This window comes from Orbilia oligospora (assembly GCF_000225545.1).
Source record: "Orbilia oligospora ATCC 24927 unplaced genomic scaffold scaffold00169, whole genome shotgun sequence".
NCBI lineage: Eukaryota > Fungi > Ascomycota > Orbiliomycetes > Orbiliales > Orbiliaceae > Orbilia > Orbilia oligospora.
Window position 1 is genome coordinate 689,772 of NW_011645726.1, and position 17,786 is coordinate 707,557.

At 45.8% G+C, this 17,786-nt stretch overlaps 6 protein-coding genes across 6 annotated transcripts; 4 read left to right on the forward strand and 2 right to left on the reverse strand.

The window, feature by feature from the left end:
* Nucleotides 1-396: 396 nt before the first annotated feature.
* On the forward strand, nt 397-1,404 carry AOL_s00169g204 (uncharacterized protein; the record flags this gene model as incomplete). Its single annotated transcript, XM_011127561.1, has 1 exon — nt 397-1,404. One exon carries the CDS (start codon nt 397-399, stop codon nt 1,402-1,404), a length of 1,008 nt encoding a protein of 335 aa, XP_011125863.1.
* A 576-nt stretch (nt 1,405-1,980) lies between these two features.
* AOL_s00169g205 (uncharacterized protein) lies at nt 1,981-2,799 on the forward strand (the record flags this gene model as incomplete). Its single annotated transcript, XM_011127562.1, has 2 exons — nt 1,981-2,256; nt 2,293-2,799. The coding sequence occupies 2 exons, from the start codon at nt 1,981-1,983 to the stop codon at nt 2,797-2,799; spliced, it is 783 nt and encodes a 260-aa protein (XP_011125864.1).
* A 3,859-nt stretch (nt 2,800-6,658) lies between these two features.
* AOL_s00169g206 (uncharacterized protein) lies at nt 6,659-7,619 on the reverse strand (the record flags this gene model as incomplete). The annotated part of the gene is made up of 2 exons (XM_011127563.1): nt 6,659-7,222; nt 7,332-7,619. 2 exons carry the CDS (start codon nt 7,617-7,619, stop codon nt 6,659-6,661), a joined length of 852 nt encoding a protein of 283 aa, XP_011125865.1.
* A 1,178-nt stretch (nt 7,620-8,797) lies between these two features.
* On the forward strand, nt 8,798-10,327 carry AOL_s00169g207 (uncharacterized protein; the record flags this gene model as incomplete). The annotated part of the gene is made up of 1 exon (XM_011127564.1): nt 8,798-10,327. The coding sequence occupies one exon, from the start codon at nt 8,798-8,800 to the stop codon at nt 10,325-10,327; it is 1,530 nt and encodes a 509-aa protein (XP_011125866.1).
* Nucleotides 10,328-11,991: 1,664 nt separating this feature from the next.
* On the forward strand, nt 11,992-13,430 carry AOL_s00169g208 (uncharacterized protein; the record flags this gene model as incomplete). The annotated part of the gene is made up of 3 exons (XM_011127565.1): nt 11,992-12,303; nt 12,357-12,626; nt 12,693-13,430. The coding sequence occupies 3 exons, from the start codon at nt 11,992-11,994 to the stop codon at nt 13,428-13,430; spliced, it is 1,320 nt and encodes a 439-aa protein (XP_011125867.1).
* Nucleotides 13,431-14,945: 1,515 nt separating this feature from the next.
* AOL_s00169g209 (uncharacterized protein) lies at nt 14,946-17,725 on the reverse strand (the record flags this gene model as incomplete). The annotated part of the gene is made up of 3 exons (XM_011127566.1): nt 14,946-16,385; nt 16,446-17,004; nt 17,073-17,725. The coding sequence occupies 3 exons, from the start codon at nt 17,723-17,725 to the stop codon at nt 14,946-14,948; spliced, it is 2,652 nt and encodes an 883-aa protein (XP_011125868.1).
* Between the last annotated feature and the right edge of the window lie 61 nt (nt 17,726-17,786).

Below are 17,786 nucleotides of genomic sequence, written 5' to 3' on the forward strand. Positions count from 1 at the left end.
CTATGTTAAAAACTGTAGTTAATCTTCTAGCGAACCTACGGTTATAACTAGTCTTGTATTACTCGCCGAAGCATTTTAATACAAGACTAGGCCATGACCCTCTGAATAACGTTATATATAGTACCAGTCTATCGGCGTTTATAGGAAGGATCTCGAATATCCTCAAATCAATTACGAAGTTCGAAACTAAAATTGCGACCTCGCAACCCTTAAACCTCGGGAATATCCTTCGGTCACGACAGCTGGCTTGTGCCGGCACGACCAAAGCTCTGCATATGTACATACGCACCACGGAGCATATCAGAAAGTAGTCTCGGGCCTATAGCTCGTCAGTACCACATATAATCCTCGAAGCAGCTAGAGGCCTTGGTATTAACTAAATCCCAGCAAATCACGATGGAAAAGCTCCCTATCGAACTAATAGCTGAAATCTTCAAACTCCTGTCCCCCTTCCACGTCCTACAGACCTTCCGTCTCGTGTGCCGCCGTTTTTCGGATGCCTCAGACATTGTATACCCCTATGGACGTCTCTATGGCCTTCCTATCAGTATCTGGACGAAAATAATCACATCGAGTGACTACTTCCCCATCCTTAGACTATCGACGACTTGCACGTCCTTCTACCAACTCATCCTGACCTCCGAAACCCCCGAAATCCTTCGTCTCACGTTCCACGAGAAACTGCCAAGGATCACCACCCCTGTAGAGCAAGGATCCACCCAAAGCGAAGATCTCACACAAACAACACAGCCGTCAAAGAAATCCCCATTTTGGCAACCCCACCCGCACCTCCATGGCTTAAGATATTCAATTGCGGGGGAATATTTTCATACACCTAGAGTAGGCACACGTACTATACGGTATTGGGAGCACGAAGACGACGAGCTATATACCCCAGATGCGAATGCTACTTCCCCCCCTGCAAGAAGTATCACGTTTACCACGGCGGCTCGATTCAGGCATCGGCGGACGAATGAGGTTTCGCGATACTACCCCATGCGACCGGTAAGGATATCAGCTTTGGACGACGGTAGTGGTAGAGGTGTATCTATCGAGGATGTTTTCAAAGCGGTGAGGTTGATGTTCTTGCTGCCGATGTGTCCGAACGAAGTTCTTGCTGCTCATCTCGAAAGCTGGAACGAAAGGAAAGGGAAAGTGGATGGTGAAACGGGGCCATGGGCGACGTGGTTGAAACAATCCAATGGATTGCTAAGTGAAGAGGTTGAAAATGACCCAGAGGTTTTGGACTTTGATCGTGAGACTCCGGAGTTGGAAGCGGCTTGGAGAGGTCTGGAGCCTGAGCCTTGGAAGCCGATACTGATACAACCGGATAGGCGGCTCTGTTTACTTAACTTTGAAATGAAGTTTCTCACCGACCATATTATGATGCGCCCTGCGGAATAGATAGTGCAGTTAGCGCATGTCATAACAATATTGTTAGCTACAGGCGTGTCTAGTAGCTAGTAGGTTAGCGAGCTTCTTTGATAGGACTAAAATCAACCCAAACCGCCAGACAAATAAACTAGGCTCTCGCTGTCCTCGCTTGTAGTGCGCCCTAGAAATGGGAGGGCGTTTGTTCCCACCAGAGTAGTATTACAATTCGTTGACACTTTTGAGTCGGTGAATCGAGGGTCGAGGTCGGTCTATGCGACATAAGTAGGGATCTTCGTTAAGACGCTTCGGAATTCAGAAAGGCGGGACTTTTTCGGCCGAATATCGAATCAAGTAATTCGTGGTCCTCTTAAGAAGCAATTAGTAAAAGGATTAAACCATGACCAGGCGAAATTGAGGATCTTACTTACCAACACGTCTCACCATACGAATCCCAGAAACACCCCCAAAACTATTAAACCCGCCGCCGTATAATTTAGTCTAAAAAGACAAACAGCCCTTTCACATCGAAGTACCGTACTACGCTCAATTTTTTTTCGACTAGCATAACTGCACAGAGACTTTCTGATTAAAGTCGCTCAGTCCAAGATGCCGAAAATGCTTAGTACCGATGATGGGATGACAGATTACTCATCCGACCACGGACTCGTAATGGCTGGATCGGTCTCCTACATTCCCGTGCCAGGGTTGCAAAGCGACAAAGTCAAAGCTCTGATGGCAGGACCGGGAAGATCTACTGTTATCATGTACCGGTCGCGTAAGGAACATATGCTACAAGTTGGGGACGTGATTCTTGACGAATCGCTTTCCTGCATTATCGAGGAGGTCTTTGACATCCTTGATATTTCGAACAATAGGCTGGCCGTACGTCACTGAGTAAAATATCTTGATACACGCAAGCACCAACGCAAGGAAGATGAGATTGACTTGAATATTCTCGGTGTTCTAGGAATGCCAGCGATTCTTCACTTCGCCGGGTCAAAAGGCTCACTACTACGACCAATTAGATATGGTTGCAACGTTTGGCCAGCAAGTCGATCTTGGGAACCAGGGTTTCCTCTTAGGCCTCCTCCGACAAACATGATCATGCGAGAGACTTGGCAGGGTCAGCCTCAGGAAATAGCAGGAGCCTCGAGCACGTCTCCTTCAACCGCTCCGGATCATTACTCCCGACTCCTCATCATTGCCCGAGATGGAGGCCTAGAGGTTTATGCTCCTGCCTCTCGTAAAGGCAAGAAGGGAGTTTGGCTCTGTAGAATGACCATGTACAAGGTTACTACCACAGAAGATTTAAGGACAGTCAAGATTCCCATGGAAGCTAGTCGCGGGTACGGAGAGAGTTCAGCCGCAGCTCGCCAAGATACAGCTAAACAAATAATCCGCCAGCTCCACAATATCGAAAAATGATCAGAATCCTGTATACCCATGCTGTATTCTTAACAAACCCCGATTTATATTTAGTCAAGGCCAGCTGCTGTAGGCGCAAGGAAATGCCCTCTGAATTTATTTGCCTGCGTCCGTAGTGCCACTAGAGTCTCTCTTGTATGAGAGAATCGAGCGGCGCTCCGAACCCGTGACCCTGGCATTGAACTACCTGCTACGTGAAACAAAACCTCTTATACCAAGATACGATTAGTTAGACTACGATTAGTTCAGATAAGCATTTGAACCTTAAATTTTGTGCGTGAAACCTTTTCTTTTGAAGAGACGTCGTCGGATCGGCCCGCCCGCTGTTGGAACCCGGTGTAGGTTGGCATGAATGAAGTCGACAACCGTTCCAAAAGAGTCCCTCGGTGAAATGGACATAATAAAAATAGAATATGCCTATTAGAAATAGAGACGGAAGGCGTATAGCCGATAAAGATTTACAACTTACCTCAGATCGATCGACCTCTTGAGTGATGGGGTTTATAGTCGCGTGTATACATGTTATAACTCAGGACACTCAGTTACACTCGGGATCGGTAGAGAGGAAAAAGAAAATTTTGCAAAAAAAAGGCTTCTGGGATCCGAAGCCGGGTGTTTGGGACTCCCATCCCCGAGCCAATGAAACCCCCGAGGATACAATACTAGCCAATAAAACCACTGAGTGCATCCTACGAGACTCGAACCGGACTGCGAATAGATCACTGTGCACGGTCCACACTTTGCTTATATACTATACTAGCTGCCCATGGACTCAGTTTAACCGGTCGCGGTTATGTATACAGACTCCCATCCCCCCCTCATATCGCCCTGGGTCGCTTCTTCTTAATCCCAACCTAGTTTTCCAATAGTACCAATGGAATTAGTCCAAGGCTCATGGCATGTGCACATGTACATATGTGCGATGGGTAATATTGAAGTTTTCTTTCTTTATAATTATCTTAGCAAAAGAAACTTTTCGAATGCTAGACAAAAGTTTAAACGACTATTGCGATAGCTAAAATGATATGCGCTCAACGTATGCGTAGCTATGTAGAAGCAAATTTCGTATCATCGGTTATAGGTAAGATTATTCAAGGCAGAGACATATGAGACAAGACTCCCTGCCATATCGTCGTCAATATTAATATAACATAAACTCCACAGATTTTCTACAAAGTATAGAAGTGGGAATAGGGGTATTCCGGCTTTACGATACGGTTAATCCTGCTATAGCTTGTTTAATACTTTCCCTTTATTAATCCGCGTGGGGTGGCGGCCCAGTGATATTCCTTTCATAGAAATAATCGATTAACAGAGTGATCTCGATCGTCACTACGCCCTATTCTTCCCACTTATAACTACAGGCACCTCGCACTCGCCAGAGCAACAATGGCATCCTAACGAGCCCTGAGAAGGATAGCAGGTTCTAAAACGGTTTTCCGATTTTCATGTCGCGATTACCCAATAGCGTTGTACTCTCACAGTTGAGGAGTCTGGTAGCGAGACAAGGTCTACCATGGGCGGGGGTTATCTAAGCACCTTACAAACTTGTAACTAGAATAATCATAGTTCTCCCCAAGCAATGCATTGTAACTCTTTCGATGAAGGCTCGCCACGAATAGAAATTCACGACCCACCAGGCGCGAAATCAGATAACCCACCTCCCTTACCAGCAAGGGCCTATGCTAGGCAATCTCCCTAGCAACACCCCAATCCAAGGCATATGCGGACCTTGATCCCGTTTGCGCAATCTGTCAGCATCGTATCTTTATATAATTATTCGTGTGCCTTGGAGTCCCGTGATCTATTTCCATAGTTGCTTAGTGAAAACTTCTCTAGCAACACTACTATAGGTCTCGTAACCAAGCCGTCACTACTATATATAATATTGTGAGGGAACTATAACCAAATCTAGGAGACTTTTATTTCCACGGTACGGTTATACCACAGTCTGTGTTGTTCTTATTTCTCAGCATGGTTCTGGTGTGGCTTCCTACAAAATAGGTTGAAGAGGAGTCTAGTTTAGACGGGTGGCCGAGAGCCACCAAAATGAGAATGTGGTTGAAGAGTATTGTCTTACCCATTTGTGTGAAGTTTTACTGTCCTTTAAATTTACTCATAACAAAGCTGTTTGACAGCTTTGGAGAAACCCATTTATTACCCAATGGTCAGAGTTCTCCAAAGCGAGATAGTTGATAGCTGTAACCAATTTTGAATATATTCTTGTGCTAAAACCAAAAAACTTTTGGATGTAGACATCTCACAAAGTTCTCGTAAGCCTTGGAAAGCGGGGTTTCCTTGTGCAACCAAGGGTTCGTAGTTTGTGATACCTTGCTCCAGGCCACCAAGATCCGTACCGTTAGTGGATTGTTGCGCAATTTCATGCATCACGTCGGGTATCATGGCGTTACGTCGGCGCCTGGGGAACCCAAAGGGTCATAACTCACAATTTGTGTGCTGACGGCGTCCTATGTCCAGGTAGCTTAGTGTAGCGGTAATGACCAAATTTGCGATTTACGAAGCTCACAAGTTCGATTCTGAGTGGCGTCGACCGAGCACCAGCTCAATTTTATCACCCACCGAGCATCAGCTCACCAGATGGAAAGTCCTCACAACAGGATTTTTTTTGCTTTTTTTGCGCCATTCAATCACATCTTTTTCCTGTGATGCTGATAAGCTAAAGAGAGATATCGATCCCCTTATATCTTCTCTGTCGTCTAACTACTCTACTGCCTCATGATTAGTTGGGATGTTATTTTTTATCTCCTGTGGTAATAGGGGTGATCAATTTGATTATTCGCGTGACGACTGAGTTCCTAAGATATTGACCTTGACTAGATGTTTCCCTCCACGTACAAGATCGAGAAGATATTAACGGAATAGATTATAATATTATCCATGGCACCTAGAATTTGACGGATGCACTAGAGTCCACCATCTAGATAGTCTCGGTTTGGATCCGAGGCGTATACAAAAGCACCCAGTTACATCGAGAAGCCCTTACAAATATTTTATCAACGTTAGAGGCGGTATGGGACTACGAGACAAACTTTTGTGCGAAGAGGAATCATACTTAACATTGCTGCAATAAACCTTGAACGAGGAATTCAGCAATATTAATAGCAGACTTCTGGAAATTAAATGACACTGGAAGTCTCAAATCTTGGGCCCGCAAAGGTTGGAGAAAGGTATATGATTAAAGCGCTACCTGGTTAACAAGAAAAGGAAAAGGGACGTCAATGTGACTTTATTGGCCTCGAAACCTTACCTTAAGCATGGGTGCACTTAGTTTTTTGGTGACCGCCTTGGTGCGTCTGACTTCGAGACTACTTAGTGGGTTGTGGATCCTAATATACCAGTCGTGGTGAAAGACCCATTTCATGAAGTCAGGTTGAAGAAATAGAATATTGGTCAAGTGATTCTAGTGTTTGGTGCATGGCGTAGGAGAACTTTTGGCAGCGGGATGGTGTGGAGGCAAGACGGGTGTGAGTTCCGCAGCGGGTTATACGGGTATCGTCGACACCGAGAGAAGAATTACTACTAATAATTTCGCTTCTGGTAGATTTGTCCTGATATGATGAATATGATAGCTTTGAATATATTGCTTTGCTGTAAAGCATGCAACAGTCTTGTAGGACTTTTCAAACTGACACTAACCTCGAGACCAGGCGCAGATAAGGGATTGACAAAATTTAAGGTCAGATATTAATATTTGGGAGAGTAGGGTGAAAAATTACGTTGGAGCGATGGCTACGCGGATCCCTTTAGGTAATGTTGCAGTTCAAATAATGCCCCCTATCGAGAGAGCGCAGTCAAAATATAAAAAATAAAAAAATTAACCACAGGTAAAAAAACAAAATTATAATTTGGCCAGCATTCTGGCGGCTGCATTCTCGCGAGCGGCCTCTAGAGTAGCACCGTATCCGGTGCACGCATCAACTTCGCCGTTTTTCTCGGCCGTCAACTTGTAGATCCACCTCGTTCCTCGTAACGTTTTTGCATGATGGAGGAAAATACCTCCATCGCCACACCTCTCAAGAAGGCGGCTGTAGTACGTGGGCACAAGCCCCGGCTGCGTCTCTGGTGCAGCGGCCCCGGTTGCTCTTGCAACGTCCTCTACCCACTCTTGGACTGGCTGCGGCTTCTCCTGCGCGATGCCGCTGCCCAGATGGAGGACAGTTTCTCTGCCCTCCATTTTCGCTAAGCAGGCGCTATCTGCGAAGCGGAGGATTGGCTCGAAAAAGTCCTCCAGGGCTTTGGCAAGGACAGGATTCCTCGCAGCCAACCCGTAGAATAGGTAGAGGACTTGAAAGCCCTCCAGGTCCTCGATATCGGGGTTGGTCCCCATCGTGGTACGAAGATCGAGATGATTTTCGTACCACACGTTCAGCTGTGTTCCCGAGGTGAGAACACCAATTAGGACCTTTGGGAAGAGCAGCGAAAAGTATATCTTAGTAACTGGTCTTGAATATACCCAAGCACGGAAGGAGGAAACAACAAATCTGCAAAACGGATTGGATTTGACAACTCACCTCCATGTCCTTCGGATCGGGCTCCAATGGCAGCCCCGCGAACTTTCTGATCATGAGGTCGAACGACCTCTTCAGGGCCTCCTCCCCCCTTTCCAGGACGTCCATTTGGCGGTAGCCACGGACCGTCAGGAAGTCGTTCCCCTGTAGGAGACGTACCATCGTCTCCTTCTCTTCCTCCTCTAATGGGAGGGACGCAAAAAGGGCCAGAGTATACTGGTAAACGTGGGTGACCTCTGGCTGGTCACCCGCGCTTGTCGGGTACGTGACTTCCGTTTTTGTGTTTGCCATCTCGATGGCAAAAGTATCTGGGCAGCGTTGGGAAGAAAGCTAGTATGGAGGGTTTATCGATGGGGCGGGCTGTAGTATCGCTGAGAGGGTGGTTCGTTCGGAATCATCAAACAAAGTTTTTATTTCGAAGAGTCGATATTGGGATTGATATATGAGTGTTGCTTTGATCGGTAGGCAGGCGTATAGCTGCGAGATCGATGTCCCTAGCTAACAGCTAGTCCAGCTATGTCCGAGTTTTCAATTCTGTGTGCGCGAAAAAGTAAAAGTTAGTCAAAACATATATTATGAGAAAGCCTCAAAGCTAGGCGCTCGCTGTGAAGTAGTGGGTTCGAGTCCTTCGCCACATTCTCTGCGAGCACCCTCTCATAATTGTTTTTTTGGTTTCTATATACCCGGTAATTGTTGGTATGGGAATGGTAGTACATAAGTCTAGTATTTCGGGAGGGCAAGAGTACGGTAATCATAAATAGACATTCCAGCAAGCTGGGTTACCTACTATAAACATTTAACAATTGTGAGGGTAGAAACGATTTAAAAATAGACAAATCTTGTCTTATTGTGAGTTCCCAACGTTAGGCAAAACTTACACAGTGCCATCGAACCTATCTCGAATCCTAAATCTATGTAAGATCTGAAAGAAAATGTTTAAGCCCAAGGTTGTCATGGTGTAGATATATCTGTAGGGCCAAAGCTATACGTGGCGTATGTCCCATCGCGCGCGACTTCTGTCATAGCGCCTGGAACGACTTTAGCTTCCTCGCTATCTCCAGCTGAGCTCAACCTATTACACTACTGTGTCGGTGTACATCCTAAGCTTGCACCTAAACAAACGAATTAAATGTGGATGTCTGGCCATACGACCGTTTTCAAATTCGGCTCAGCAATAATCTTCAAACGTTAATTCAATCAATTCATCGTCGACCTCAAGCTACCAAAATTGCATTTTCACCATTCCATTAATCGCCAACTGCGAGACGAAGAAATCTCACGATTTAAATACTCCCTACGCGTACGCTGCCTACTGTTCTCATTCTCCACGAACCAAGGGACGCTGTTGCCTTCCATCTCGTTCAACCACCCTGCATCGTTGCTGGATACTCCACCTCGTCAAGATTCGCCATTCGCTAAACAGAACTAAAGTGCCTGTGCTGAAGGAATCTCCACAAGCATATCACGCGATGTACAGAAAACCAACCACCAAATCGGCTTCAGGGCATCCGGACAATGGGAGTGCTCCATTGAGGACTGTACAGCTTCGGGTAAGCTCGATCGAATACGCGGATATCGGAAGTCAGAATTACCACGCCGAAACGCAAGGTGGCTTTGACTCTAAGAGCGAAACTTATGAAAAGGGGAATCCTGAGGAATTCGCCCGTCAGGACCACGAGGATGATGATGACTCGGAAGAAGATGAGGAAGGGAATGTGGAGGATGATGAGGAGGATGATAAATCAGGCGAATCAGTAGACGAACGACACGAGACGAACGAGGAAGAAGAGGGAGAAAATGAAGAGGGAAAGGGTCTCGAAAAAGATACTATGCAAGGTCTGCAAAGTCTGAAGATTGATGAAGATGAGGTTATGGAAGATTCTACCGAAGCTGGGTCCGGGGTCAAGGACGACTACGAGGATAGAGAAAGTGCAAGTACCGAAGAAACCGTTGCCCCCGGCTGGAGATACTTTATGGACACCTTCCAAGCCAATTTGCATGTCTCAAGAACTTTGTTCAATTTCGATCTCCAATTGACAGACGAGGAAGTTAATTGGTGTCGCCAACTTATGATCACCCCTCCCTCTGACCATAGAAATGTTAGAGGTTTAGCTTCGTACGTCCAGGAGGGCCAATATGACTTGATGCGCCGAATCTCAGATATAGCCAAGGTGGCAGTTCACTCTGGAAACAGACCACACTATGGGTTCCAGTATGAAATCTGGGCTTATAAACTAGGGAATTTCCCAGGTCAACTAGAAGCCTTCGCGGAGAATTTTGATTTGAGGAGGATTTTCGGCTGCGATACAGCTTACACGAATTTTCCATTGACTGCGGGAGAGGTTTTATCCCTTCTACATTCATGCGGGAAGTTAAATAAAACCGGCCTCAATTTAGAGATCCATCTTGGCCTAGACATTCTGACATCCGCGGTTATGTTCGACGCTCTCCCGGTTCCGATTGTTCACCCAACTTTGGTGGAAAACTTTATGCAAATCGCTCGCTCTAATTCAAAAAGAAATCAAGGAGCGGGCTTCGGGCCTTGGGGTATCGTCGAAATCGAGGAGCTTGATTTCAGTCACGATTACATCGTTCAATTTTACCCCGTGGATCGCACAACAGTCGGTGACCAAACATTGAATCAACAAGTTCGACCACAGGAGCTCCTGAAACTGAGAATTATCAGAGCTTCCTGCCCAGTGCCAACTCAAATTCAGAAAAATAGCTGGGAACTTTCCACTTTGTTGGTTAGAAAGGGGCTCAAATGCACCATAGACAGATCCCGAAAGAAAGGGAAAACGCAATACTTATGCAGAGCAACGGTTAGCTGCGCTGGTGCCGGTTTCAAGGTCTGGACGATAAAAGCCATATCTAACTCACCAGAGGCAGCCTATCGCAAACTCGGTCATCAGCTTTACCGTCAGATCAATGTCGACTATGATCACGACCATTTTACATCGGCTAACAGAACGACATCCTTGGGATTGGGCAGTGATTGACCTGTTAAAGTGTCCTTCCTTCTTCCTGTCTGCATAGTGCCGGCGACTGCGGTCAAGGTTTTCGACTTCATTTATCAGATTAGGTAGGAAAGATCCAGCACCATCTTCACAGCTATGTCCCCATATCATCCCATCGTCCCTTATTTCCCTGTCCGTCCCTTCCCTTCCAAATTCCTCATATTCCCACCCCTAATCTAGAAACCCCCGACCTTAAAACCATATCCTTTTCTAGAGGTCAAAAAGTATCAGTCGTCTAAAAGTCTCGGCTACTTGAATGTCGTTCATATAGCTCCAATAATATCAATGACAAACGCAATATTTAGCCGTTAAAAAACATAGCTGTAAACATTGTAGTCGTTTCTCTCGTTTCCTAGCTGTATCTGAGTTTTTTGTAGCACCTGGCTACTCTTCTAAGATGAAGTTGATACAAAGAGTGACAAACTTCGTCGAGCCTTGGGAAGAAGAGGTAATCGCAGATGAGTACTTTATTACTCATACTCGCATTGGTACGCAATCCGCTTCGCTAGATGCCCATCTATAGCGTCCCATTCAGTTCTCTCATCGTCGAAGAGTTTGAGGGGTCTTTTTTATTATAACACAAGTTGGGAAAACTTTCCGTGTCGTTATTTGTAGAACGCAAGCTGGGAAAACTTTTCGTCGCCGACGCCACAGCTGAGTCGACTCGACTTTTGTAAATATTCTTCCTAATTTGACTTTTCCTAGAGAGCTTTATCTTTCCTACGAGATAAATCATGCAGACAGGTCATAAATTAAAGCTATATTGACTCATACGCCTGATTCTGGGCTAAGTCAGGCATAGATTTAGAAAGAGGACACACTTAAATTGTTTTATTCTTTCCTCTTAGCTTTCTAGTCCCGGAGTTAATAGTTTTCCCTACTTTCTTCTCTCAGCCTAGTATTACATGTTAAGAATATATCTGGCCGTTCCTCAAGATGTAAATTTCAACTCCAACTGCCATAGATTTTCCGCGAAATTAAAGTGTCAATTTCAAGGGTGACATTATTAACATCGTAAAAGCCAACAAGCATGCCAACATGATCCAGGCCGTCGCAAAGGCTATTTAAGGCTGCGCTAACTTGAGCATATCCTATAGCTATCATATTAGCTACGGCACAATCTGAATGTTTGTCCCTATCAAAGATATTTGCTTCCTGGCCACCAAAATCAAATCTTTGTCTCGGCCACAAAGGAGGGCCTAGCAACGATATTTTTTAAACTTCCCGCTTTCATGTTATCAAGATACCAATCTACTTGCCTTACCACCTGCACAATCACCTCTATCACAGACAAGTCTCATCCTCATACTCGCGTTTGATAATCATTGTCTCTGGACGTTTGCCGCGATTTTTAACTCCACAGATCGATACTAGGAAGTGTCTTTCTCGAGAAAGTAACAACCACTCAAAGTTGCCAACCTTCTGACGCGACCTAGAAACCACCGTTCAAACTGTGAAGCTGCCATCTTTGCTTCCTTTCTTCTCTTTTTTCCGCCTCCATACTCTCTCTCACCATACTAAAACCGTTCGTGGTCACAGTTGACAACTTTGCTCGTTGTCACCAGCTCGAGAGACGTGTATCAAGTCTTTCAGTTCCACGCCATCACTAAACCACCTACCAAACTACCAACATAAATACTGTTCCAATGCCTCCCCGTCGTGACGCTAAAGCAGTCAGCCAAGATCCTCCCCGCCGCAGCTCGCGGATTTCTGCTGGAAAGGGAAAAGCTGTCGTCTCTACGATGGTATATCGTGGGCCTGCGCCCTCAGATACGGAACCAGAGTCCGACGTTGGGCTCCTAAACCCGAGTAGCAATGACGAAGGGGAGAAGACAGACGGGGACATGGAGCCCCTGAGTCTTGGAAAGGTCGGTCGCGGCCTTCCAACCATTCACGAAGAGGAGGAGGACCCGGAGGAGATGGAGCTCGAGGAAGATGTCGAAGATATCGAAGAGGGGGTACGGAGATGGATATCAACCCCGACGTGTTCAACTCCGCACTTCGGCGAGAGTTGGAGGACGGCCGCGAGGATGAGTGGAACTATCTCAGCAAGCCTGGGATGTACGTCTTCGCTCCTTCGAAGAAGTTGTTCCATTTCAACCTCTTCCCGACTAAGGGAGAGGTTGAATGGGCAACTTCGATGATGAGAGCCCGCCCAAACGACTGGGAAGACCAGACTTTTGTCTGGCACTTGCGGGGGGCTCAACAAAGGTTGAGCTTCCATATTATCCGTTCAGCTCGGAACAAGATACACGAGCGTTTTGACGAGGCCAGCACCACTGTAAGTAATCCCCAACCCTATATCCCCATCAGTTTGCCAGCAATGTAAAGACTAAGAAAAACACAGGGCATCACCAGGCAGTTGGCGTCTTTGACCCAGATCGAGAAGTTCGCTGAGAACTTCGACTTGTCCGCTGTTCTCGGATGCGATAAAGACATCCAGAGCCAACTCCCCCTCACCGCGGGCGAAGTTCTCGCATTGCTCTGCGCATACAACCGCAACGTCCGAGGTTTGACGCACCAGGTCATGTGTGGTCTGGATGTCCTCGTAGCTAGCGTTTTGTTCGAAAACGTGCCGGCCAGGTGCCTGAACCCTGGCGTCGTCCAAGACAACCTCCAGTTCGCCCGCATGAATGCTCCTCGAGGTAATGGTACCGGTTACGGTACCTTCGGTCTCAAAAAACAGGATGACATTGTCTTGACGTCCGCCGGTGACGATGATGCCATCCTTCAACATCATATCGATCGCAGTTTCTGGTCCGACTGCAACATTGAACCTGCTGTCCTGTTGAATGTAACCATCACTCGTCGTCACAAAGCAATTGCCCGCCGTATCGAGAAGATGTGCCCTCGCTTGACCGAATTACTTTGCAAACTCGGCCTCGCCTGTAAGATAAAGCGCCTTTGCCAACGCAAGGGAAGGAAATTTTGGCTATGCCAAGTTGAGGTCAAGTGTGCCGGGGTTGGGTTTAAGAGATGGGAGGCGAGGGGAAGGGGCAGGGGCGCCAAGAAAGCAATTGTAGACGTTGGTCGCAAGTTGCTTCATAACGTTGGTTTGGACTTCCGGAGACATCACTTTAAGTAATCGCCATTCTTTATATACTTTATTGTTTTCATTAGTCTCGCTATATATTCCATCAAACCTCTTAACTCCCATTGTAGCCTATCATTACTACCATACGAAGACAAATTAACATCCAAATGTTATATTTTAGCCGTAGTTTTCTTTTATAAATTTCGTATGGCCGCTCAAATACACCCTTTGACAAGTCTACTTAGTGATGACACGACTTGAGACTGTAGAGCTTGACTAAGACCTTGCATGTTAATTACGTAGATCAATGAATGTGAGTTTACAGCGGGGTCTACGAGGTACTACCTCCACGAAGATATATCTCCGGTCAGTACCCATCAAAGATTGAGGAAATTAGTCATGGTCTACAATAAAGGATCCATGAAAATGCATTCCAAACGTCTTGGAGCTGGACCAATTCATTCCTAGAAATAATAAAGTGTACAATATCTGTGTTTTAATTTCGCCGAGCAAAAAAACAGATGTGCAAAAAAGTCACAAAAAAAAGAATATTCACAAGATGTTTTTGGGATTCGAACCGAGTGTTCACCACTCCCGTACCCTCATAGTTTGGGAGTATTCTCAACCAAACCGGGGCTGTCCAGTCGTCGAACCAAATCACTAGCGTCTTACCACCTGAGCCACCTGTGCTGTGAATTAACAATTGATCAACGGGATTAAATTTATACCCCGTTTGCAATTCCGTTGCTATGCCTACCAGACCCCCCAACACCAGCGCTGCTTATCAACTCCGTTGCTATAGCCACTATTCTACCGAGCTCACTAGCATCTCTGTTACTATCGTGCATGCTGAACACACTACTATCTTGTACGACCCCACCGTCGAAGCCTACAGCATTTCAACTTCATATTCTTACTATCATATCAGTACTCCTTTCATAAACACCTACTCCTTTCAAGACTAATACATCTATATATGCTTCTCTCCGTCAATAAGCCCCTAAGCTAGTATTCACTAACTAACATGCCTTATTTAAACTTTAGGTCTATACAGCGTCATCTCTCTTAGAATTCCCCAGTATACGCGAAATACGACCGTTCTCTTCACTTTCATTCGCCCCAAATATTCGGCTACGTTCGTTTTCTCCATATTTCTGAACTTTCGAAATATAAAAAAACCAGCTTATCTCAGATTTCTACTATCCTGTAGCCCTGAAATAAATTCAATGTTCTGAGGTATACTAGGATGCCCAGAGCTAGACATGGGATTTAACAGTCATTCCACGGTACCTAACACGTCGACGGCTCAACTATCGGCGATGAACAAAAGCATTGTTTTTTAGAATAGAAGGCTCGCTCTCGAATATCCATACCAATAAATCGAGCGTTTCAAAGCCCGTATAGACTAGAAGTTAAAAGAGAGGTGATGCTAATAGAACTATTACTAATAGAGCATAGAGACAAAAGGCCACCCATTTAAATCTTTTTGCAAGACAAGCATTCCATCGATGCATCGATGCATCCACCCAAGCTATAACCCTAACTTTTCCTTCGGCACAATACAACCTAAAGCTCGTCCCGCTCCCAAAAGCATACACTTTTGGTCGCCCCGTTTTTCAATCCCTCTATGATCACTTTACTCCCATCAACTGTCACCCCTTCATCACTTCTTCCCACCCTCAAGCCCCGATCCCTGATCATCGCGACATCAACTACCACCTTACAATTATTCTGATGCTGTGGGTCCGAGACCGACAAGCACCATTCTCCCTTCCACCTTCCCCAGATAACCTGACACCGTTCCTCAACCCTTATCCCCTTAACCTCAACTCTATTCCAAAAGGTAATGAATGTTACCTCCCCTTCATCGAACCTATACTCCAAGGCTTGAGCATTTCCATCATTTCGTATAACGTTCCATGTCGGATTAGCTTGCAAGTACTCCGTCTCCTCTCTAGTCGCCAGCGGAAGTACTGCATATGCATATTTCCCTTCTTTAGGATTAACCCCATGATTTGCAACAATATTGACATATTCTCTACAAATCTCATCGGGTTTCCCATCACCAGTTACGTCCTTCCAACATCCACACCTCTTCTCTCTTGTGAAAACCATTTCAGTCGGAGTACGGTCCTTGGCGTCGAGAAAGATATAACCACCAGTGTTCTCCAACCAGGCCCAATGGACTCTATTGCTCTTCTTAACCCAACCAGGAGGATCTGTATATTCTTCACCGTTGATAACAACCATTCTCCCCGGTTGATCAAGGTTTCGAGATTCGATGGTGGTATGTACCTCCGTCCCAGGCTGAATATCAGAACTAACAGAAGCCCCCAACGCAAATACCCCCCTATCCGTCAAATACCACGATTTCTTCGCTGAGGAGTGTTTATCCAGAGCCAAATGATCCATACTGATCGCTGCAAATCGTGCCCCAACAGAGTTAGACCCATAAGCTACACCATTGCCCCATCCACCGCTAGCCCAACAAACGCCGCCAGACCATGGTTTGTAACCCATAGATTTGTAAGGCATCGGTGATGGAATGGGGGTTTGGTGGTTTGTAGTACCAGGGCAGTGAAGTGGATCCATCGTTGGCCAGTAGTCGTCTCCATAGTGTGTTTTGTGGGTGGAAGTGTAGAGGTAAGTCATCCCATCGCCTTGATACCAGCTTTTTAGATTCTCGTTGTTTAGTGTTTCTGCTCTACCAATTCGTGTGGAGGACATTGAGAGTGTGAAACACCAGTTGTCGTCTACGGAATGATAGGCGAAGTGTTCTTGCATTGGGGTTGCGAAACAGCCTTTTGGTGAAGGAGCTATGGGCAGGGATGGATTCGAGAGAATGGCTTGGAGAGTGGAGATCTGAGGGATTTCGGCATCGCGGAAGATGTCACCGGGGTTTGTGGACTGCCAAAGACGGACGTAAGAGGAGAGATGAGGTGTTAATGAAGAGGGTGAGCCTAGGGTAAGTAGAGCAGTGGCATGGACTAAGAGATGGCCGTTATCCTATTTTCATTAGTTAGTATAAATTCGGCTATACGAAAGGTTATATGAGAAGTAAAGTACCCATCCTGGACCCTCTCTCCTTGCAACCCCTCTCCCTCTAACATGTTCAAAAATAATCCCCTGCCAAACTACCGGCATAAAATTCCTTTCCACGCAATGATAAATAATCCCTAGATGTTCATCTTGAATCATAAACTCAGGTGGACTCTGCTCCGAATTCAAAAGATTAAGCAGTCTCGCAAGAGACCCTAACATAATCAACCCATAACCCCCAGCATAGGGATAAACATCATGAGAGATAAGACTTCCATCTTTGTATAGCCCTTCGCCATCGCCAGGCTTTATGTATCCGAACAAAGTATTTTTACGAACGTTGTCGCTGCCGCCATCAGCGCTAAGACAACGGATACCGGTGTAGATAGTCGTAGCGTTATCCGTGAAAATTCCGGCAACAATCAGGATTCGCGAAACCCAAGAGCGGTTTCCACCTTTCAGACTAGGGATGAATGGATTTCCAACTAGCTCTACAATCTTTGCGCCTATTTCCTGGCGTCGCGTTGGATGGAGGTGATGGTAGAGGATTACACCTAGATCGCCGAGGTTCTGAGGCGCTCCTATTCTGTTATTCATAGATGATGTTAGATAATCTTTGTACTTTATGCAATAAGAAGTAAAGCGGAGGTATACTGGATATTCCACCAATTCTGCCTCGTCTCAATGCATTTCTTTATGTCATCCGCCATTTTCACAAAGAAATTCTCAAAAACGACATCAATGCCATAAAGTATCTTCTGAAGAACATCCGGATCTTGATACCGTCGCGTCCCCGGTGTCGCCCAAGTAATAGCCAAAGCTAGCAGTCTCCCACAGGTATTCTTAAAATGCACCGTTGTTGCACAGAACGGTCCACAATTATTAAATACTTGCGTATCAGTAGGGTTATAAGTCTCCAAAAGCTTGTCCATGGCCGTTGACATTTTGGTCATCCGATCTTGAATCTCTTTACTCGAGCTATCAATATGATCGAAATCACCGACTACAATATTCATCCATCGTTTCCGGAGTATCGCGTATGCCTCGGCTGACACTGGTTTTGGGGGTATTGGCGGAGGTTTGTGTTGTACATGTGGTTTTTCCGGAATAGGCGGAGCTTGTTGACCGGGGTACGCCGACGACGAACCGCCGGCATGAAATTTATCGTGGACTTTCTCTCGAAACTTTGACAAACGTGAAAACATGGTCGTAGTTGTGGAGGTTATTGAAGAGAAGTTTGTGTATATTATAGCGAGAAGGAGAAGGGTGAATGCGAAAGTGAAGAAAAGTGGCGGTGGCCGGCTCATTGGGGTATCATATACTACGTACATTTGGGTTTTTCGTTCGCGTTATCGGTGGGATGGGCTT